The following is a 24,562-nucleotide window of genomic DNA, read 5'->3' on the forward strand; positions in this document are numbered from 1 at the left end:
ATCTTCCTCACAAATGTCTTTGATAATAAAATGAAAATTTGTCACTGACATTTAATTTGCATTTAGCAGTTTACTCCCTCTGATAAAGAAATTATGTCCAATAAGAGCAATTTCTTTGTGACGGATGGGTTGTTCTGGAAATCATGTCAGAGGGGTTCTATAAACCAGTCATAGAACCACATTAACCAAAAACAAGAGGAAAACGTAATTTACTGTAAATCTTCCTCACAAATGTCTTTGATAATAAAATGAAAATTTGTCACTGACATTTAATTTGCATTTAGCAGTTTACTCCCTCTGATAAAGAAATTATGTCCAATAAGAGCAATTTCTTTGTGACAAATTTAACTTGCAATTACAAGATGTGTCACAAAATCGCTTCTTTATATTTCAGTCAGCTCCACAGACTGTCTTCCAATATGAAATAGTCTTTCTAGATATGGTGTAACTGTTCTATTTTAAAAAATCCTTTCAAATTATTATGCTTTGATTATCTGACCCCTGATGCTTGGATCTAATTTTGCTACGCTGCCTTTGTTTTACAGTGTATTGCTTTTTGTGAGCACATTATATGGTCTTGGACAGTTACCTGGAAAGTTGTGAAGCATTGCAGTGTTATATGCTGAGAGACTTGTGCTTTCTGGCTGCTCAGTGACTTAAGCTGGACCGCCTGGCAAGAAAAAAAAATGATCAATGAGCTGTGCCATTCAAGACTCCAACAAAGGGATTATCCAGTTTGATGTAAATTATAGTATAACGTTCAAACATCACACGACCCTTTCGCAGTTCATCGTAGGGCTGTACCGTTGTTTGTGTTGACCGAGTCACTATTTGACTCATTCTCAGTCAACTGTGAGTAAAATGGAAGAATGTTTACACGCAGTATGTCGTCCGTCTTTACATTTATTTGTTGTTGTGCTCTCCTGCGGCCGATATTACAAATGCACAGTTGTTGTAACTGATTCATAAGAAGAATATATTTCCCTTTTGGTAACTTCATATAAGACTAAAGTCAGATGATGAAGCCAGAAAGTCAAAATAGGTTAAATTTTTTTAATTAATTTTTGTCAGAGTTGATTATCTACATGGAGTCCTCTGTTGCAGCCATCTCAAAATCTCAGAAGCTGCCGGCTCTTAACATGTAATATTGCCTTTAAATTAAAATAAATTTCATTGACTCTTGACAAAAAGGACACCACTGTTTAATAAAATGATTAGTGTGCCAAGATATGGTCAATCACCATAACAGAGAGAGGGTAATCATCTGGGAGGCTGGGTGTAATATATCAAAAAACAAATATCAATATCAAACATACGAGTAGTTGTGAAAAAAATAGAACAAAATCAATTTGGTAACCTTCTCATCTTTGTTTACCCATGTGTGTGTGTGTGTAAGAAGTTTTTCTGATTAGATCTGTTTGGGTTTATACACTGCATGTTCAGAGGGTACGTGCAAAAATATAATAACCTTTAAGATCAATTACAGATCTAAAGGCAAAAACAAGATCAAGATGATACTTCACAGCTATACCAACTGGCTATCTCATTTATTACATTTTAACCAACACTGCTTTCTTAACAGTGTCGGATGAAATAAGTGTTTACTCTGTTTATGATGGGTTGAAACCTTCTCATCACTAAAATATTTGCTGTCCAACTAGCTGTCCTTAATTTTCTGATCCCAGTGGTAATCTTTGAGGTTGTTTATGCAATGCTGTGATCCAATTAAAGTTGTACGTCAGACGTAAATCATTGTATATGGGCGGTCTGACTAATAAATCATTGTTGTGTGTATTTTGCTGTTGTCATTGACCTGCCCCAGTTAGCTCATCTAGAGCTTTTAATAGCAACATGACACAAACATGTGGTGAAAGCCTCAAAGTTACACACTAAACATCAGTGGTGGAAAGTAAATGTATTTAAGTCCTGCACTTAAACACAAATGTTCCCCACTTTGTAGGTAGGTAGGTAGGTAGGTATATACTTTATTAATCCCCGAGGGGAAATTTTTTGATTGAGGGGTGATTGTTTGGTCTTCTCACATCAGACAAGCAGAAGTATGTAGTTGGGGTCATATTTGACATTTCTGCGAGTTGTCAACAGCTCCACCAAATATCCCTCTAAACCTCTCACATGGTTTAATTTCAAAAATATTTCCACTGATCCAAAATTTCACAATTAAAGATTAGACAAAAAGTGCACAAACTTAAAATAGATTTGTGTATCAGAACTTATGTTTTTTTCTTCTTTGCTCTCCAAATAATCATCTGACGACCCCTCAGATTTATCTGCTGTCCCTGCATAAAACTGGATATCAAGTAGTTTAAAGTAGCTCCACCTGCAGCAGCTACAACAGTAACATGTTTCTCACACACTGATGCTTCAGTAATAATGATGTATATCATACACTGCTCAAAAACATAAAGGGAACACTTAAACAACACAATGTAACTCCAAGTCAATCACACTTCTGGGAAATCAACCTGTCCAGTTAGGAAGCAACGCTGATTGTGAATCAATTTCACCTGCTGTTGTGCAAATGGAACAGATAACAGGTGGAAATGAGAGGCAATTAGCAAGACAACCCTATAAAGGAACGATTCTGCAGGTGGTGATCACAGACCATTTCTCTGTCTCATGTGGCTGGAGTGTGTCAGCAGTTCCTGCATGATGAAGGCATTGATGCTATGGACCGGCCCGCCCGTTCCCAAGACCTGAATCCAATCCAGCACATCTGGGACATTGTGTCTCGTTCCATCCACCGACGCCACGTCGCACCACAGACTGTCCAGGAGTTGACTGATGCTTTGATCCAGGTCTGGGAGGAGATCCCTCAGGAGAACATCCGTGGTCTCATCAGGAGCATGCCCAGGCGTTGTAGGGAAGTGCATACAGGCACGTGGAGGCCGCACACACTACCGAGCCTCATTTTGACTTGTCTTGAGGAATTTCCAGAGAAGTTGGATCAGCCTGTGATCTGATTTTTCCACTTTTATTTTGAGTATGATTCTGAATCCAGACCTCCATGGGATAATGATTTTGATTTCCATTGATCATTCTTGTGTTATTTTGTTCTCAACGCATTCCACTATGTAATGAATAAAGATTTTCAACTGGAATATTTCATTCATTGAGATCTAGGATGTGTTGTTTAAGTGTTCCCATTATTTTTTTTTGAGCAGAGTATATAAATCAGTCAGAGGGACCAAACCAGTAGTCTTCTATTACATTCATTCTTTTTGCAATGTTCGATATATACTTTTGCTTTGGTAGAAATTTGGCACATTCACTTGCACTCAAGGATGAACTGATCAAATTTTAGTCTTCAAATGTCACCGAGTTCAAATCCATTTCCCGTTGGAACGCAATATCTCAGAAATGCTTTCAGGGGATCTATTTGATTTTGGCACAATTGACTAAAAACATAAACTGATTAGATTTTGGGGGTCAAGGGGGAGTTCAATATCTATATGGGTTTGGACAGATGCATGAAAACAACAACTTGAGTGGTTAGCGGAGGCACACAACCGCTAAACGGTAATTCTAATTTCAATTTGGTTTTTTTTCCCCCTTTCTTTTATTCGTGGGCATCTGATTAAAACTATAGCCAGCAAATAAAGACTTGTGATGTAACATGAAATGCCAGATGGCAGGCCAGATTTGCCTCTGTCTGCACGATAAAAGGGAACGTTAAATTACCTACTTTTTGGAGTTCAGTAATTCTACTTAAAGTCTGGAAGACTGGTGTATTTCTCACTGACATGAGGCTCCAATCATCCATGTATTCAAGATGTTTTTTTTTTTTTTCTTCAGACCTTAACTCTTGTCTCTTTATTTGCCAAACCAAACAGTAGGCTATAGGTCTCGTTTGCAGCGCAGTGGCTGTAATGGGAAAATCAACAAGCTATGCAAGAAGGTTCAAATCACTGTGGAAAGTAATGGAATGAATGAGCCTTTGTATACTATATATATATATATATATATATATATATATATATATATATATATATATATTAAAAAAAACAAAAAAAAACATTTAAAAAATATTTTGTAACTTGCAAACAACGCTGTCATTAACAATTAATAATAGAGACGTGCCATCAACACAACAAATTAAATGGTGAAGCCATACTAAAATTAAACGTTTATTATTAGCGGTCCATAAAGTCAGACCGACGTCACGAGTCCGCTGGAAAGTCAGGCTGCTAAATCGAGCAGCGACTAATCGTTCATCTGCCTTCGGCCCAACTCGAGAGGAGCAAACTCCGACATGTGTACGTTTGCGTGCCGCTAATCTGAGTGTCTCTTTCGTTTATTTTTTTTTTTTCTGGTTCTAAACGTGAGGCAGGATTCGCGTCTTTTTTTTTTCCTTTTTTTTTGTGTGGTTTTGTTTGTTGTTGTTGTTGTTTTTCAGCCATGAACGTAAACACACACAAAAAAAAACGATAATAACGCGCTGTAGCACGCCGGCTAAACGGAGCTAACGTGGAGCTAACGGCTCACCTATTTGATTGCAGTGTTAACTCGTTAGCGCAGTGAGTATCCCTATAATATATCCAGCGTGTTGGAAGAACTGGCCATGTGGATGGAGCACATTTAACTACAGTCTGGGTGAGGAGGAGGTGGTGGAGGTGGATAAACGGCGCTGACGAATGAGTTTAAGGTGTAGTTGTGAATGTTGACACTTGCCACCTTGATCCGGTTTGCTAGCCACGTAAACCGCTCCTGCTTTTTTTTTTTTTTTTTTTTTTTTTGGTGTTGACGTTGCAGGAGCAGCTGCTCCTTGTCCAGCCATCATTTAAACCATTTGATGTGAATTCAGGGTGGCCCAAAAATAAATATATAAATAAATAAATAAACGTAAGACCGTCCTTAAGGCCGAAACTCTGCCGATGACGTGAGCAATTGTTGACTCAAAAATGCTATAGCTGCACGGGAACGTGTGTGGCTCGTTGGGGTTGCCTGGTTTCCTCGTTGCCTTGAGCGGATGATGAAGCGGGTCGTCTGGCTGATATCAGGCTTAAACAGAAGAATGATGAAACTACTCATCGCCCTCGCTTTGATCGCCTACATCGCCTGTAAGTACAGTCATCATCTGTGTGTGTGTGTGTGTAAGTGAAAACCATCTTATCTCCAAAGTTGTTGATATTAAATCTTGAGTTTGTGAAGGATTAAATATGTTCCTGAGAAAATGCTTGTCTTACTTTAAAAAAAAAAAAAAAAAAAAAAACCCTTCTTGGATTCCCTGGAAAATAGCAAAAGGTTGAAAACAGGATTGTTTAGTCACTTTTTTTTTTTTTTAGAGAGATTCATGCTTCTCACGGACATATGATGATTTTTATAGAATATGATTCATTACTGTAGATTAAACTAACCTGTATTACGAGGTAAGTCAAACTTATTTATAGCAGAACAATCCACATGAATGCGGCTGTAATATTAATCCAAAAAAATGTTTAAACTAGAAAAACAAAGCCAAGGAGCATTTTCTGCCGAATGAGTATTTTTATTTGATACTTTATGTACATTTTGCTGATAATGCTGACTTACTTTTACTTAACAATTTGAATGCAGAAATGTTACTTATTGTGTAGTATTTTCACAGTGTGGTTTTAGTACTTTTACTTAAGTAAAGGACCTTGAATGCTTCTTTCACCGCTGCTGGCCAATCTCCCACCGTGTATCCTGCAAGACTGTACAAAAATCATTCTCCTGGATATGCCACTGGTTCAACATGCAGAAAAAATATGATGGATTTCAGGATTGTTTCTTGACTATAATTTTTTATTTAAGCCATATCAAGCAAACATGCTAAAGAGTAACTTCTGTCAGTCTCTCTAAAGTGAGGATTTGTTGATTTTTACTACATACTGGTGTTATTTTAGTACAACAATGGCTTAAATTAGGCATTTCTGAAGTGCTTTAGGGAATATTTCAAAATATTGAGATATATAGTGTATTGCAATATAGCCTAAAAATATCGCAATATTATCTTCAGGCCATATCGCCCAGTCCTAGAATGAGGACTGTATTTTCAGATGTGTATTGATCCGCTGAAGTTAACCTGCTCTGGAGCAAGTTAGCCTTATGATTTATGTAGTCAAAAACTGACAAAGACGATAAATGTGTCATCATTGTATATTTATTGAAATAAAACACTTAAGAGCTTTCTTTAGCAACATGTCCCACTTCTGCAGATCTGAAAATACATCATCTAAAATCATAATCCATGAGATGTATTAACTAATTAGGAATCAGACTACATCACACACTTTACACTGTCTCTGTCTCTCAGCCAACTTGGTCTGCGTCGCTTTTACTCTCTTTTCTTTCTTTCTTCCCTATCTTGTCTTTATTTTTAAAGGTCTGAATTGTCTGAAATTATGTCTGTCTGTCAAGGCATCATCTACAGGCCTTTCTCCCGTTTCAGCAGTCTCAGACGCGTATACGCTGCAACGTAGCAGTTGGCATCGTGGTTCTCCTTGTTCAGATGGTGTTTCTCGGATATTGATTATTGTGGGTTTCCTCTGAAATAAGTCAAGTGTTACACTACACAGCTTGTCAAATATCATGCAGGGTCTCTATAGAGAAAGCCTCTTTCTCTTTGGAGTGGTAATGCATAGCACTCCTAAAGTGCAGTGCTTTGGAAAAAAAAAACATATTGTGAGATGATTTGCAGTATGAGCAGAAAGACCATAACAGGTGAGACCAATTCCTGAGCCACAGGCCTTGTTCAGGGATTTAAAAAGTATTTTTTTGATCTAATGAATAGTGTGAAAATTAGATTGAACAAACGTAGAAGGTTAGAGGAAATTACTAGGAAATACATGTATTTGAAAGACAGGATGAAAATTTGAAGAAGTGATAAATATCGGTTTAATGATCTTTAATCCATTTGTCAAATGGGACAGTTGTAGTTGAGAAAACAGCCGGAGGTTTTGTCCTTCCTTGGCTCCCTTCAGCAGTTTTGCTGTTTAGTCTGGGCAGACTGGTCTTGTTGAATGTGACACTGCTACAAATGTTTACTTTGTATTCATGATGCCATTTTTATGATGCGTTTCCTCTTTGTTTCTTTCAGCTGTTTGGGGAACATATACAAACATGAGGTACAGTAATTCATTTTTCTTTTACCTAACTGCTTAAAATGAAATATTTGCCATAGTCTGGCTTTCTAGTACACCAGTACATTCTATATAAAATCACGTGACAGTCATTAACATCAGGCCTATAAAATACTGCGATAATATCCTTAATCTTGTAATCACAATGTAATTTAATTTGTTTTACATCTGAATCCTGCGTCAAACAAATCTAACCACTATGAAGTCCATCAAGTCAAATGCGTACAGTACCAGTCAAGCTTTGACACTCCTTCTCATCGGAGGTTTTTTCATTACCTTTCCTGTTATTTCTTAGCCTGGTGGTACGCTCCATAGGGAATCGTTTCAGTTGTTGCATCCTACTAGGCCTCTGGTTATTTTAGAAATTATTGGAGCAGCCGTCAATCAATCTACATGCGCCAAAACCGGCCAAAACGCTAAAAAATTAAACAAAAAACAAACCCTCAACTTCAACATCATTGCCCTTAACCACAGACACTGGTTACGGATTGGTCCACCCTTCAGAGTGGCTGAGGGAGTGTTAATGTAAACAGCATTTCCACAGAGTAAAGAAAATGGATGCTTTTGGATATAGTCAGGGATGGCCAGGCTGATTATTTCTGAAGTGTAGAACAAAGACATCAGAGGCTGTATTCACAAAGACTCCTAACTAAGAGTTATACTTGATAACGAAATTCAGAGAAAATTCTTAGAACTCTGATGTTTTCTAAGAATTTCCCTTTTAAGTTAGGAGTAGATCCTTGTGAAGATAAAATATATTCACAAAGCATCTTGGCCATTCAGAGAGCTCCTCATGGGGAAAAACTGTTAGGAGCAGAGAGGAGGACTTTTAAGAGCCTTAGGAATTTCTTAAGTAGAGGAAAGAATTGCGGAAATACACTGAGGTAAGAGAAATATTCATCAAATGCTGAACGAAGGCACGCTACTGAAATGCTCCAAATTATATCGTGCAGGGATGATGTTTGTGGTCGATCTCATTAGTGAAGTTCACTTCTCCCACTCAATGAAATAACGGCAAAAATTACAGCGATCGCTCCGTGAACGTATTTGGTAACTGGAAGAAAGACTCGGGTCTGTCGCAACCTTCATCAGCAGTGAACACACAAGAAAAAAACTGCGATTTCACAGCCTTGTATTGACAAACAGTTAATTTAATTTCCACTGGATGCCATTGTCCATTCTGTGTCCTTTCTCAGCAAGAGTGCTTTTTTTTTTTTTTTTTTTTTTAAATCAACCTTACCTTATGACCATAGTCATACCTGGAAATGGGATTAACCACACCTCCTCACTAAAATAAGGGTTTATGTCCTTACTTGCTCAGAGTTGCTCTGAGGAGTCTCCTGAATCACTCCTAAGATAAGACTACTATCTTAATTTTTGGGGGCTAAATTAGGAGCTCTCCGAGAGGATAGTACAAATCTTTGTGAATAATTCCACCAGTTAACTTTTGACAAAGCACACTTTGTGGACTGTAAAACACAAATCGAAAACTCTTTCAAGTGACTCACTCGTTAAGATGGTTAAGTTAGTAAATGGTTTAGTTGCCAATTGGCGTGTAAAAAGCTCTCATCAAGACAAACATTTGAAAACTTGTATTACTTTGTTGACATGTGTTTGTTGTTTTCTGTAGAAAATAGTAACTCTTAAATCCGTAGGCATGGCTAAACTTGGGTAGTCACGACGGGTGGGGAAGAAAATCTGTTTATATTTATTAATTCTTTGATGATTCACCATCAGTGCACTTAACTATCTAATCAGAATTCAGGATAGCTCCCTAGTGCTGGGACCAACATTACTCATCTCTATAAAGGCACACTGGGCTCCTTGATGTTGTGTAGGTTTATCTGGTGAACTAACCCTCACTGACAAGTTCATGCGGAGCTCAGCCTGCAACACGTTATTGTTTTCTGTCTCTGGCAAGTGCTTACCTCTGGACAACAGCTGGATTTCACTGTTTACGGACAAATTTACATACAAATAAAAGATCAAAAGGTGAACTACTCCATTCTGAGAAGAGCAAGTTCTCCACAGCAAACTGAATTGGTAATAAGACTGTTTCTATACACAGTTTATACTGTAAATACAACACAGCACAACACAGTTTCTCTTTCAAGAGAGAGAACTGCGGTGTGGTTGAGATGGCAAGAAAAGCAGCGATTTGAAAACGAAGTTGGTCCTGTTCAAAGAGGACAGCAGCACTGACTGACTTTAGGGTTGAAAATATTGTCAAGGCAAAAGTGTCATTTCTGTCTCTAATGTGAGAGGTAAACATGCCATGTCAAAAATAGTAGACATAAATAAATTCAGCTGAAGTTTTTATATTATTAAACTATAGGTGTGTATAAAATCAAACTATAAATTTGTCAACCATTCAAGCCCTCATATCATAGATAGATAAATTGTCTTGATTTAACAGGTTAGCCACAAATGCACATTCCTGTTATGTAATTTTATCCATTCAAAGTAAACCGAAATTTTACTCCACAACACACACACACACGCGCGCGCATATAAATGTTGTGAAATGAATTTTCATATGGAGGTTTTTATTTGTATATCCCCACTGTTAATGACACATTGATGGTGATGGGTCATTTGTTGCTACCTATAGGTAACAGCATGCTTTCGTCTGATGTTGTGATTATGTCTGACATCATCTAAACACTCCTCTCCTTGTCTGTGTTCCTCTCATCATAGATCAATACAAGAGCACGGAGAAATGAAGATTGAGCGGAGAATTGATGAAGTGAGTTTGACACAGAGAGCTTTGTTCATACCATTGATTGTTGTCTTCTAAAGGTCCAAGGAGCTCTGCTGTATGTTGTCTAATATTTCCTTTTCTCACCGACATATTTGACATTGGTATTAAACCTTTAATAGACTACACCCTAGTAAAAGTATGCATGTTTGGACAGACATGACTATACATGATTTAGTAGCCTCTACTTTGTGATTGGGCTTAAAAAAAAAAGGTGAACCAAACAATTCCACAATATAATAAATGGGTAAAACACATATTATTTATAATAGTATGCCTCGGTATGTATCTTGTTATTCAAATATCACATGCATTTAAAACAGATTTTCACACTTTCAGCAAAGCTCCCATCAGGGCAATAATAATGTTGTCAGAATTTTGCCATAAACTAGATTTACTTGGTTTGGAACATTATGAACAACCGTATTGAAAAACTGATATCGTAATGAGAGAAGACATATTTTTTTAATACATGGACAAGACGTAGACACTTAAATTAACAATCAGAAGTAAAATTGTTTTTTGATAGGATTTTGAGCAGACAGGAAAGTTTGGACATAAATTAGATCTGTGAACAAATGCTGCAGCCATAACTAAAGCACTGAGGCATAGAATCTGCTTTGTATTCATGGACATTTCTTGTTGATATCTGTCTCACATAAATATTTGAAATTTAAGTTTGGTGGAACATTTTTTTTTTCTTATGAACACACTTTATTTTTTTTAATGAAGCAGAGAACACGTCCAAGCATGTATACACACACACAATACAACTGGAAAGTCAGCTACATTACTTCAATCATAATTCCCCTAATACTGAATCAAAGTGTGGGCTTATCACAGATTGCAGGAGCTCACTGACATAATTACAATTTGTTATCAGGTTGACCTTAGAGTTTAAAGAGTTGACAACCCTCTGAAATCCATAACATTTCTGGCAATATTACAAGTCATGTTCTGCTTTGAAATCCTTTTGAAATGCCAGCTATAATGATGACTCTATATCATTATAATGAGAGATATACTGTTGTTTGCAAATGGACCTAATAATTTATTTACACAGTGAAATTAAGGATCAACTGAGAACTCTTGGTTTTACATCTTGGCTCCTCCTTACAAATTTAAAGGGGGAAAAAAACAGTTTAAACTTTGATGACATTTAGAGGATATACAAGAACAATTCATATTATAACTTGGTTTCTCAAATAACCAAGGTTTGGATCAATATCTTTGGTAAAAAGTCATCTTTCATCTATTTATTTTTGCTTTTGGTGAACATGTAGGCTCTCATGGGCAAGTCAAGTCCTTTTTTTTCTTAACCCAATATCACAAAAAACTGTACATCATAAAACAACCTCTATCCTTGGATTTCCCACCTGGATAAAGAAAAACTCTTTCAACTCCTCTTTTAACAGAAAAAAAATGAAGAATCCATTCGTTAGTTTTTATTATTACATTTTATTACATTTTCTCAAAAAACCCTCTTAAGGTAGTCAAAGGTGAGACACTTAGTCATAAAATATTTTAGAATTCAGTAAAGGGCTGTTGTGAAACGGTACTCTTGGGAACTAAAAGCGAGATTGTTGCGATAGACAATTTGCGCATGCAGGAAGCTGGTTAATCCCTTTTTCTGGACTCTCAGTACCACCCGACCTGTAGAAAACAGTCACTGCTGCAAGCTACTGGAAGTGTTGATTTTGGCAAAGACCTAAATGGTTTGGCGCTCACATAATCGTTTTAGTCAACAAAATAAATTAGTTTTATTCTAGCTTCTAGGTCCTCATACAAACAGTAGGTATAATTATTGTAGAAATAGTAGTTAGTTGCAGCCCTAAAATGAATTTAAATCAATTAATGAGCTAATATCCATCCATTCCTGCTGCTTATCCATGGTTCAGATCACTTGAATTAATTTAAGATGTTTTGGGAGGACATTTTTTTAATTGCCTTTTAAATTAGATGTATTTCAGAGGAACATAAGGAAGATTTAACGGGTTTCTATTGAGGCCACCATTTCATTTGAATGTGTCAAAGCTACTCTACAATCGCATAGCCCAAGAGATATTGGGGCTGGAAAGTGACAGGAATATTCTGTTAACTGGTAAATAAGTGATAAATGTAGCTGCAGTAGCAGCAAAGGGAACGCTGCCTATTACTCACACAGCTGTCTTCATGGTGTCCTAGCCCAATAGATTCGTGAATAAATGAGCATGTAAATTAAATAAACTTAATAAAAACAACATTAACATGGTGGTGTTGTAACACAGACATGCTGGAGGATCAATTTACTATTTACCAAGTATTGACTTGTGATCTCAGCTCACACTTCTCTCCCCTTTCATCTCACTTTAGGCTGTGGCTCCTCTCCGGGAAAAGATTCGTGATCTGGAGCAAAGGTGCGTATCCTTCTTATACCCAAACTAAACCCAAAGCGGTATCTCTTCTCGTTCTCAGCATAAACATTTTGTACATTGAAAATACCAGCTCAGCGCTACATGAAAGATTAATGGACTAATATTTTGATTTAAGGACCAATGTTATGTATGACTTAATTATTTATTTCAATAAATAAGATAGAACATTAAATAAACAACTAAATAACCTGAACTAAACTTTACATATGGATCTGTACTATCAGTACGAGCCAAGGCAGCTGTGCTGAATTGCATGTTTTTCTAGCATTTACCAAAAGTTTGATGAGTGATGCAACAGAATTGAAATAGTTATGTGAAATTGCATGGTGGTTGTGATAATGAGACTTCTGCATAGCACGCTATCCATATATTACACAAACATTTGGTATTCCTTGGCAGCCTGTGTTGGTGTAGTATTTCTAGATGTTGACTGCATGTTCACTTTTAATACCTTGAATGCAAATTAGGCAGAAATATAAAGGCACTTGTTTAGGTGTTTTTGTCTTTGTGAGTGCCCACTCTGTAAGTCTTCTGTATGTCGCGGGATTACGAAACTCTTTAAAAAGGAACATACTTTCTATCCATGTGAGTCTCCTGTGTAGGCACAGGTTTAACGGGGAATTAAATTCCTGGTTTTCTGTTGTGTTGCAGCTGCTGCTGATGTGCAGGTTTTTTGAGATGGTGTTTGATGCCTCGATTACTGATGAAGCTAACTTATGTGAATGTTTATTATTTTGGGTATTTATAAGACAGCAGGTTTGACCACTCTGTCTATCGTGTAATACAACATTTGATTTTACTCACTAAAGTGATTGCATCTTGGAAACTGGCAAAATCTCCATATTGACAATCAGCCAAAATCAGTTATCCAATTTTTTGATTGTTTTTAAAGCAAATGTTATCTTAAAGTATAGTTCAGAAATCTTTACTGACTCAGCAAAAACACAAAAAACATTGCTTCAGTGCCTGCTCACTAGAAATGAATACTTCCTCTGGCAAATCACTTGTCTTATGATGCATGTTATGAGAGCTTTCAGAAAACTGCAGTGAAAGACCTTGTATTATTCAAGAACTGGATTTGCACCTAGCTTTCACACATTGCTCTATTTCGCTTTGTTATTATTTGTTTTTTCTTCCAGATGTTCATCATTAAGGGGTTTGTCTTCTCTCTTCCAGTTTTTCTCAGAAATATCCACCGGTGAAATTCCTGTCAGAAAAAGATCGGAAGAGAATTTTGGTAAGTGACAAACATCTAACTGCAAATAGTTAAATTCATTCTTGTTGTAACGGGCCTTGTACACTTTACATTTTACACTTTTCTTTTTTTTTTTTTAAAGTTTTATACACGAGCAGATTAAAATTGTATCTGTAAATCCAAAACCACCTGCTTTTAGAATAGAGTACAATTTTTTAGAGCACAGCCGATAATTACAGAAAACACTTAATTTGCAAATTAGACTCGATCTACTGTACGACAGGATATTGCTGGTGACTCACATCCAAAATACATAATAAGGAGGAATAAACTAATATAAGGTTCCTTACCTTACCATTGGATAAGTTGTCATAAGAAATAATTGAGAGTGATTTATTATAGCACAGAGTACAATTTTAATATAACATCTAAAATTCTTAGTCGATCTGCGTCTTTGAAGTGTGCATTTTATATTGAGAGTTGCACTCGTCCCATTTTCTTTGAGAGGCTGAAAAGGCGTTCATTGCCCTGAAAATATCCTTTACTGATGTTATCTTGCATGTGTATTCTTCCACTAGATTACTGGAGGAGCTGGTTTTGTGGGTTCTCATCTTACTGATAAACTGATGATGGACGGCCACGAGCTGACGGTGGTCGACAACTTCTTCACTGGGAGAAAAAGGAATGTGGAGCACTGGATTGGTCATGAAAACTTTGAACTAATCAATCATGATGTGGTGGAGCCCCTCTATATTGAAGGTGAGCTAAATAATACATGTGGGAACTAATGATGCTTTTTACTTACTATTACTATTATGTGTTGATGACCGATACAAAATCTGCTTTGCCACAGCAAAGTAAACTTGCTTAAAATTGTGGGAGAGCCCAGAAAGGGGTTCAAAAAATAGTTTAGTTATAATATTTACTTTATAATGATAAAATAAACCACATTTATCTGTGTCGAAATAATATTAACCACAAATTGTTGTCGCACATATCCATTTATCTTGGACTGTGCCCTAGTATCATGTCTCAGCCTTTCTATAAACTGAAAAGCTCCTAATCATACATTACAAGGCGCAATACAATGTAACAATAGAAAACATATAACCTGGCTGATGCTCAAAATTATAACAAATTATAACTCGGATAATTATTTAGATTTATGACCATAAAATAAATGTGCCAAAATGTTTACCCAGAAGTGCAGTCCACAATTCCTTTATCTATTTAACTCCACAGTGTTTGTTCATTCGTCTATTTAAATTCAGAAAATCACCATCGTTTACCGTAGCTGTGATAAATGACACCCCTTTGAAAAGCTGATACGAGGCCTCTGCTTCTGAATAGTGTTCGCCAAAGCAGTTATTAAAAGTAATTTAGATGGGCAGATTTCTCAGTGTAAAGCACTTGCGTCTAATTCATCTCTAACGTTTCTCGATGAAGACTTTTTTGAGCACAATGTACATAAGAATATTTTATTCTTTTTAAAGTGTATGCTGTACACAGCTAATTAAATTTACCACACTTGAAATGAGCAACAAAACTAGATAACATAAATTGTGCAGTGTCTGAGCAGAGTAGTACATAGCTAATGCTATGCATGTACTAGGCACTGACTTAATGTCTGCCACAAATGTCTTCTGAGTAGAGAGTGTCACAACACTTCAACCCCCAGAAGGCTGTGAAAAAGAGCAGTGTTATGAAACATACTGTGGTCGTCAGAATAAACACTTTGTATTCCAGAGAGTTGTCTCCCTGACAGTGCAACGCTTCTCATTACAATTCAACTTGAGTATTTTATGTTTGCTGGAGAGTCTGACTCTATCCTGTCCAAACCTACATATTAAAACAGACCACCACAAAAACTATCATGTACTATGCAAAATGTTTTAAAAAGGGGGTACTGCCCGAACCGGTGTAGGATATTTTGGTGCATTAGGCAAATTCGAACTTGTATTAAAAGAGCACCTATGTTTTAAAAGTTCAGCTGTTTGGTTGGATGAATGGAATACATTGCTGTGGTGGGTACAGCATTGTTGAAAGTAGTGACTTGTCAAGATCTATAAAAGTCTGTCAGGATGCCGAGAAAGTTAGACAATCACCTTTTCTTCCGATATGGACAAATCACAGTATAATTCCCTGCAGGTGCTTGACTTGCACTTGCTCGAGGGCATCCGAGCTCCTCGACATTCTCAGCCAATGCAAGCATTAATTTTCTGATCTTCTGTTTGTTTACTTTGGTGTAGCATCTGTCAACAGCCCCCTGTTGAGCTCTATTATACTAGAGGTTGATGTAAGGGTGCAAGTAGGCTTCATGAAATGCTGAATGAATAGCAATGGCAGCGAGGATTGACAGCTCGTATATCACCAGCCAACTGTAAAGGGTGCTTGATTATCTGCAGTAAATAGATGGTTTCTTGGTGTGAATTTAGCACGTGGTTCTACTGCCTTGAAATGTCTCACAAACTTCACTTCAGTTTATGGTAAGAAGACCTCGGACTGTCCATTAGAATAATATAATGCATGGACAGTGATTTATATACTGTAGATTTCACCCAGATGTGTCTGATTTACATTTAATAAAATTGCTGTTAGAAAATTAAGTTTTATAGAATCTTGAAAATGGAAATATATCGAAACTAACAAACACCAGACATGCAGAGATTTCTCGCTGCCTTCCATAGTCTGAAAATCTGATGTCGGTGTCCTTGGAACGGTAATGGACTGAAAACTATTGAGAGGGGAGATTGAACAACCGGTCAAGCCTTCAATGGGTGATGGTATTTGCCTTCAAAAGAAATAGATTGAGTGTTTTAGAAAATGGGACGTTGATAAAGAGAACGGGCCAGAGATAGTTAAGCAAAAATAACCTGTTACTGTGTGTTACTTTCAATACTTAAAATGTTTTATTCCTCAGGCATTTAAAATGAAAGCCTGGCATTGGCCCAGTTGTGTCAGCACCACTATCCCTCCGGACAGCACTCTGTGGATGTTGTAAGAAAGAAAGAAAGAAAAAAAAAGTAGTTGTTCCAACATAAAAGTTTGACCGACCAATGTCATAACATTTTCAGTTTACTGAATTTGTACTAAATACAGTCTTTAAATAGTCTGTAAAATTTTTCATTAATTTTAATGTTAAACATAGAGTCAGCTGAGCTACATAAATAAAATAAAAGATTAAGTTCAATTAACAAATGTTGATAAGTCTGACACACAGTCATATTCATATTTTTAGTCGTGAAGCACTTTCAAGTGTGATTCCTCATGCAATACGCTGCCTTATTATTATAGGTTTTGATGTGATGTTGGTCACATTCAAGGTCAGCAGTGATCCTAGCTTTAATGTGGCCAATCAAAAATGTGTCTACTAGGAGAAGTGATTTATTTAAGCTCACAATATTTCCATCTGACAGCTCACCATGCAGCTTTGAGCACAGCTGCACATTTGCCTTGAGTGTTCTCTTTGGTCCGCACTGAGCCGCACATCCACAACTGATCATTCAATAGCATGTTTCCATTGAAAGTGTAGTTCTCGTACAAAGTTTTTCAGGCGAACAACATACTTTATGACTTTCAAATGTCTCAAAGACATGAGATGTGACGTGATGGGATTTTTTTTTTCTATACAGGCTTGAGACGTGACTGGGACTCGGCTCTGCTTTTATCTGTCGTTGACATTGAACATACCAAACACATTTTTGGCTGGATCACAACAGCAGAACCAAGCCTATAAATGTGAATGTCTGTCAGTTAGTCAATGATAATGATGCAGCTGTGACTATCTGTCTGTCTCTCTATCAGTCAGAGTTACACTATTAGTTGACTGAATGCCACGACGTCCTGTATTAGTTTTGAAATTTAAAGGCATGTGGCGTTTCATACACGGTTCAGCCGTACATACGATTTTGTCTCAGTCTTGTTGTCTGATTCCTTATCCCCTTCATCTTGAATCTACTGTATTGTTCCAGAGTTTTTTTTACTTCTAATTTTAAATCCTCTCTCCTGTTGTTCTGCAATTTACACCTCCAAAGTTGGATATTAGTGGAAGCTTTAAAACAAACGATATCATTCAGTTGCACTATTATTTGCATTTTGCTTGAACAGGTCTGCATTTCATGGTGAAATTATTTCTTGATTTTCCTGGTCTTCACAGTGGACCAGATCTATCACCTGGCCTCTCCAGCTTCTCCTCCAAACTACATGTACAATCCTATCAAAACGCTAAAGACCAATACCATTGGAACTCTGAACATGCTTGGTGAGTAATTGCAAGAAAGCCATTTACATTTATATGATGACAGGGAAGGTTTTTAAAAACAAGTCTGTTGTTTACTTTGACTAAACTAATGTTTAGTCGAGTCTTTGGCAAAAAGTTTCTTCCCCTTATGGAGTGGGTCAAAAGAAGAAAACGTCTTCATTAGTCCCCCCATTAAATTTCCAACCTTTTTCTAACTGCTTACCGTTTAAGTCAAGTAAAAACATTTTATTCTTCAAATGAGTCAAATGTCATGTCTTGTTATTTTATGTGGGTGATGTAAAACAAAAACAAACAAATTAAGAAGCAGAATCCTATGTTTCATAAATAATGAAACTGGGATTTTTCATGAGAAAGCCAGCCAAGCTTTTCTCACCCTAACAATTGTCATCAAGATTTCAACTGAAAATAATTGTCAAAACCCATCATTGATAGAGCCTGAGGGGAAAGTTAGAGTAGTCTCTCCTATTTTTCAGCTAATTGCTGTTCTTCGGCCGTGCTACTTCTCCTTCTTTGTTACCAGGTGCCAAACACTGACTGAGAATTACCATTCTATTCATAATGGTCCTGTCAATAGCTATTATATGAAAATGTTTGTAATTTATACCATTGTTTGACATGTTAAAAGCCATTACTTGGACAGATGTCTATTAAAGGTATAAATGTCGATAGATTTCACTGGGCTTACTTTAATCTGTTTTATGTATTGGCTTTATCAATCCAGAAAAAATATTGCCACTTTGTTAATGTTGAATATTTTAATAAACATGTATATTCAAAACATTGTTAAGAAACAAAAAGGACCAATTTGTATTTATTATAATACATGTTTTATAGATTGCTCAACCTTGACAGTGGTACAGTTTGTATATAATAATGATTAATAATAAGTCTCTATTTAATCTGTGTATTTAATTAGGTTTGAGGCCGTCAATCTTTGTAGTTTCTTTCAAAGAAGACTGTTTTCACTGTCCTGTTTGTCTCCTAGGGCTGGCAAAACGTGTTGGCGCAAGACTTCTCCTGGCTTCTACCTCTGAGGTTTATGGAGGTAAGAAATATGCCTTCCACTTCTCTTTAAGTTTGCTTTACACAACTGGATTGAATTATTGTTGGTTCTGCTCTCCAGTGAAATTGTTAACTTTGCGGAATTGTTAGGACAGCACACTCACTGAATGTGTTGCCACGTAGTGTGTGAACAAAAATATATTTCCAGCAACTATTCAGCATTTTTCAGTAAAATGCAATTTAGACTGCTGACGCAACCGTATTCCAAAAATGTTTCGGTTCAAAACACCGAGGTCTCCTTGTTCTTCTTTGGGTTTTTGAAACATTGTTATGAATGCCAGACCGAATAATAGCCAGCCAGTTTTATTGTCCAGTATTGGCCTATCACAGATCAGTTGGTATTACCGTATATGTTGGCCCATATGTGCCGATATAAAACCTTTTTTTAATTTTTTTTTATAGAACATAATGGGAGAACAAGATGCTTGGGATGATTTAGAAATAGTTCTATTTGTTTGTTTTTTTAGATAATTATTTAAAAAGTTAGATTGTCAGTGAAGATTACTGTTTGAGTGCACTGATTTCAGTGTGTATGATAAACTTTTAAATATCCTGCCTGCATTACATATTTTTGTTACAAGTACCACAATAGCCATATTTGATGGATCATTGCAAATATATATCTTATAATTCTTATTAATCATGTGATATAACTTTCACAAACATGGCCAACATTAGCATTAACACTTCCTTTTTAAACTGTTTTTGGAGGCTACATGTTTTCCACAATCTCCTGTGATCTCTTTTTTGTGTCATTGTAGTCAGTCACATAAAGACGGCTGCCTGGTGATAAAATAATGAGTTGTTCAGGGATTGTAATTCAGCCACACAATAATTATGGCGAGGAGAGACCATTTTTATAACTCATAATTACTACATTTGTGCCTACTCTGCGAACAAAATATTGCACCACGCAGACATGGAGAGATTCAGAAGTAACAGAACAGAACTTTATCCTGATAACTAATCATGTCATTAAATCAAGTGTTGCAGGTCATTGATCCTATTGGTTTAGTGCTTAAATTCAGAAGTATTTTCTGAATAGAGATGCACTGAAGGTGTTTGTTTGTGAGGCTGTTAACAAGATGGAAAGCAAAAAAAAAAAAAAGTGTTTAATTCCGTGTTGAAAACTTGTCTAAAAGGATCCTAATACTTCCCAAAATATTTTTGTTTCAGATCCTGAGGTACACCCTCAAAATGAGGAGTATTGGGGGCATGTGAACCCAATTGGCCCTCGAGCATGCTATGATGAGGGGAAGCGTGTAGCAGAGACGATGTGTTACGCCTACATGAAACAGGTATCATCAATGTAACTCTAATGTACACATTTTAGAAAATAATGGGCACGATGTTTATTTGTTTTTTCTTGATTGAACGTTATGTTAGTAATTAGTACAAATAATACAAAACAACAGCACAATTCAGCAAATGTAACAATTGGCTTAAAATGAATTTAAAAAAAAAAATATTCCACAATAATAAAAAAAAATTCAGGATTTTAAAAATTGATTTGAGTTTGGAGTGGGACCAAAGGTTACTATCACTCTTGATATATTATTGATGATGTATCTCATAATGCAAAAAAACAAGTTTTCTAACATTTTGGAGTCACTGGAGATGTGGTCAATTTTGAGGATTTATTGATTATAATTAATATTCACAGTATGTAACAGCTGGCATGACAGTCATGTCCAAACAGTTTAAAAAAAGAAAAAAGAAGGAGAATTTCTGGATGAGAATGAAGGAAATTGCTTCTAGTATCTGGAGTGCAGTAGTGCATTTGGCAGCACTGCTTTGCGGGTGACACGATCACACGCCTTGCTGCGATCGGTATGCCCCATGTCCAATCCGTATGACCAAGACAAAGGACTTAATTATGGTGCGTGTTTCATACGTTTTCTTGTTTGTTATTAGGGCTCTTGTATGGACTTTTCACCACTCGGAAAACTGTACCAGCTGGGGAGAGTCAAAATCAGGTGCTAGCGCAATAGAGGGAAGCACTACTTTATCTTTGCCACCATGAAATTCAGCAGAGTCTTTCAGGCCGCTTATCAAAAACTTGCCAGTGCACATGGGAGCCTCGAAAGAGACTGGTGAGCAAGCGTACAACAATAGCAATCAACCGCCCTTGCCATCTATGCACCTTTGTGCATAGTCAGGATGGTGGAACTCCGACCTCTAACAAGGGGATACTTGGAGTACCTTTGAGTCCTGTATCATGCTTTTTTCCCCCCAGACTTGGTTACATCCAGAGTATCCTGACTGTCTTACTGAAATAAAAGGGAATCACTCGAACAAGAGCAAACTGTTTCGGATGCCCACAAACAAGACAGCCTTTAAGAGCAGTAAACGGCTGGTCATATCTGTCAAAGGATGGACAGATGACGGCATTGAAAATTTTATTCCTACGCACAGACTGGGATACCTTCTCTGGAGAGCTGAACCTGAAGGCCACAGAAGTAACCACAGATGACATCAAATTCTGTTTTGACACTGTGAACACAAAACGGGCAATAAAAGTCTCCCCAAGCAATAAACTTTACATCACAAAGGATGAGAAGGACTACGAACAGTAAAAAGCACACTTTAATACTGATTACCACCTTCAACTAAAAAACTGTAAAATAAGTTGAACCAGGGGCCCAAAGAAGCAGGGAATCGGCCTACGAGAGGTGAGAGAGGAAAATCTCCAGATTAACTAAAAAAAAAAAAAAAAAAAAAAAATATGGGACCAGAGCAAAAAAGCCATGAACACATTAAAAAAAAAATAATAATAAAAAAAAAATATATATATATATATATATAATTTTTATAAGCAATTATGATTTCTCTGCTGAATGTGACATGGGGCTTGATGATAATCCTATTGATGATGTTGACAGGCTAAATCCTATCAACAAGGTCCTCCAGCAAATCAATGTCAACAAGGCTACAGGTCCAGATGGGATCTCTGCTTTTCTACTAAGAACATGTGCAGACCTATGCAGATTAATTAACACCTGCCTGGAGCCAAATTTTCCAGATGTCTTTCCAATCTCATCTATAATAACACTGGAAAAAGGCAGCCATTACACGTGCCCTGAATAAATCCTGTCTACAGACGAATACTGATTTTAGACCTTGCTCTAACTCTGTAACAACTCTGTGTTGTAATTAGGTATATAGAGGATTGTGGTGAGCAACATAGCTGGACGTAAGCCGACAGCTTGATCCTTCCAGTTTGCATACAGACATCAGAGGCACTGATGATGCAACCAACAGTACAGTGTTTTTAGTGGGTAAACATCCTCATAATCCCTGGACCTCCGCTAGACTGTTGTTTGTTGACTTCAGTTCAGCCTTCAGCCCGTTTTCCTGAAAACACTGCCACAGATGAATATCAACCACCTCATTATTAAATGGGACCACTCCTTTCTGAACCAATGCACCTAGCCGGTCAGGTTGAGCAGGACCTTGTCTGAACCCTCGACCATCACCAGTTCCCCAGTCCACTTCACCCTACGGGTCAGAGAAGCCACACGATAGCAGTCTATCACTTTCATGTTTAAGTTTTCTGATGATGCAGCTGATGGTGTTCTGTCTGACACATCACTACACTCTTCTACCATGCAGTAGTTGAGAGCATCCTTCAGAATGGCATCCCAGCATGGTTTTACTAAATCAGTGCACAGATGGAAACCCAGATTAGTCATCTAACACAAGAGAGCCATGAAAATCATAGAGGTCAGGCAGCCTTCCACACCCCAGGCTGTTTTTGATGAAGCGCTCATCAGACAGGCCAGAAAAATTATTTCAGACCCCACCCATGTACTCCACTCCGAGCGCCATCTTCTTCCCTCAGGCAGACGCTTCCATCACTGCAGACTCAACCGCTTTAAGAACTTCTTTGTCCAAGTCCTAATTGGCAAGTTAGCCAGAGGCAAACCCCTGTAACACGGGGAGAGACGAAGTTATTTAGATAAAACCGATGTATTTTCACATAATTTTCATAGCAGTATTATTTTTTAAACGATATGGTGTTCCCTAAAAATATTAATCACAAAACTAATAAAATAAAAAGCTTAAAGTGAATTGAACTGTGATGTTCTCATCCTGTCACAGTCAGTCTTTATCCAGCAGGGACAGGTAAGGTTAAGATTTTGTTTCAATTATTACTTAAAAAAAAAAAAAGAAGAATAAATTCAGAACAGGATTAATATTTTTTAATTTGACAAAATATTGTTTCTACAGCATCAATAGTAATGTTTGCAACAAAGTCACATCAGACCCACAGCCGTGAGAGGCCCCGCCCCCTTTGATCCACAGCAGCAGAGACTAGCTGGAACAGTTAATTCATCTGACCTGAATCATTGAGTTGTGATGTTCAGATTCCTGTTCTTGAGCGTGTTCATTTGCATGAACAGCGGGGGAGGTGAGATCTGACCTCAGGTGGTCACCCAGGACGCTTGTTGATGCAAGGTGGAAACACTTGGCCTAAAGCTGGCCACTATTGATCCGCTCACGGCCAGGCCAGATGTCTGGGTTGAAATAGCCAAATGGAAACAGCCTCTCGAGTCTGCTAACATCAGTGCTACCCTTTCACTTTTGCCAGCAGGTGGTAACTTAGCTTGGGTCATGAGCAATTTTGGCATTTATTCACTGACAAACAGCTTAAACTGTATACACGCTGCACTGCTACGCTCCCACAGCTATACTGCTTCATACTCCGCTCCGATCATCATCCTCACCTTCACAGACATGCACGCTCTCTAATGGATGGCGAATAAAATTGGGTCACCGACGACCTTCCACACTCTCGCACTCTCTCTCTCTCTCTTCTCGCATGCTCCGCTCGTTACGCAGCTCATTGCTGTGTAAAACACTTGGACACTGGGCCTGTATTGTAACATTATATGTTGTACAATAGGCAGAGGGCAATTTGTTGGTTGGTTTGTTGTCAGTCTGCATGTAGTGTAGGTGCTGTGTGTGCAGCCTGTGTCTATACCAGGTGTATGCACGATGTTCTTTGTATTTTAACAGTGGATACTGTATGTGTCGAAGAAAAATCCATATTATCTAGGAAAATTTGAAAAAGAAATGATTTGAGCTGCATATTTATAGTATGTAAAGTAGTAACAGATATATAACTTCCCTTTAGTTGACCAGGTCTCTAGTAGTATTACAAATATTTTCATGCGCTGCCAAGTGGCTCTTTTCCAGAGCATAGTTTGGAATCAGTGAAGGCTGTGAATGAATATTGTATTTAGGCCGGGCTGAGCTTTATGATAAAAAATTCTGTAAAGCTCTCAACAATTTCAGTTATGTTAGGACTTTTTGATAATGATTTGACTGACAGCAGCCTTTGATGATCAGATATGATTGACTTCTCTTGCCTTTCCTTCAGGCAGGTGATATTTATTTATCTGCCTCGTCTCCTGCTCCTCCTCAGTGACTCATTATTTTTTTCACACTTACTGGGAGAATTCTTGGAAATAGCCGGCTTTCAAAACCCAACTGTCAGTCGTTTGTGCAGATGGACAAGAATATCACACATTACATCTATTGCGCAGTCATGTAATCAAAATTCATTAACATTTCAAAAGTGACGAGTGCGGGCTAAGCAGTGGATGAAAAAGCATGTCATACTTGCTTCTCAGGCTGAAAAGAAACATTATGATGGCAAAAACTAGATTTATTTTGATCTGATTGACAAGAAGCATTCAGACAAAATCTTACCTACAAAGGTTCATCATAATCATTTGCAAGACAAGG

The 24,562-nt window shown here is 37.3% G+C and overlaps 1 protein-coding gene across 2 annotated transcripts in view; it reads left to right on the top strand.

The window, feature by feature from the left end:
• The first annotated feature begins 4,379 nt into the window (after positions 1-4,379).
• The window catches only part of uxs1 (UDP-glucuronate decarboxylase 1), a 33,101-nt gene continuing 12,918 nt past the window's right edge, over positions 4,380-24,562 (top strand). For both annotated transcript variants that reach the window (XM_069707573.1, XM_069707572.1), the window contains exons 1-9: positions 4,380-5,078; positions 7,079-7,106; positions 9,819-9,867; positions 12,232-12,275; positions 13,470-13,530; positions 14,067-14,247; positions 17,645-17,749; positions 18,735-18,794; positions 19,988-20,109. In XM_069707573.1, the coding sequence (XP_069563674.1) occupies positions 4,988-5,078; positions 7,079-7,106; positions 9,819-9,867; positions 12,232-12,275; positions 13,470-13,530; positions 14,067-14,247; positions 17,645-17,749; positions 18,735-18,794; positions 19,988-20,109 (741 nt within the window). In that variant the 5' untranslated portion in view covers positions 4,380-4,987. The remainder of the gene's footprint in view (positions 5,079-7,078; positions 7,107-9,818; positions 9,868-12,231; positions 12,276-13,469; positions 13,531-14,066; positions 14,248-17,644; positions 17,750-18,734; positions 18,795-19,987; positions 20,110-24,562) is intronic.

This window comes from Brachyistius frenatus, unplaced genomic scaffold, assembly GCF_029030835.1.
Source record: "Brachyistius frenatus isolate BFR_SWC_R1_liver_20210118 unplaced genomic scaffold, ASM2903083v1 Contig_70, whole genome shotgun sequence".
NCBI classification, from domain to species: domain Eukaryota; kingdom Metazoa; phylum Chordata; class Actinopteri; family Embiotocidae; genus Brachyistius; species Brachyistius frenatus.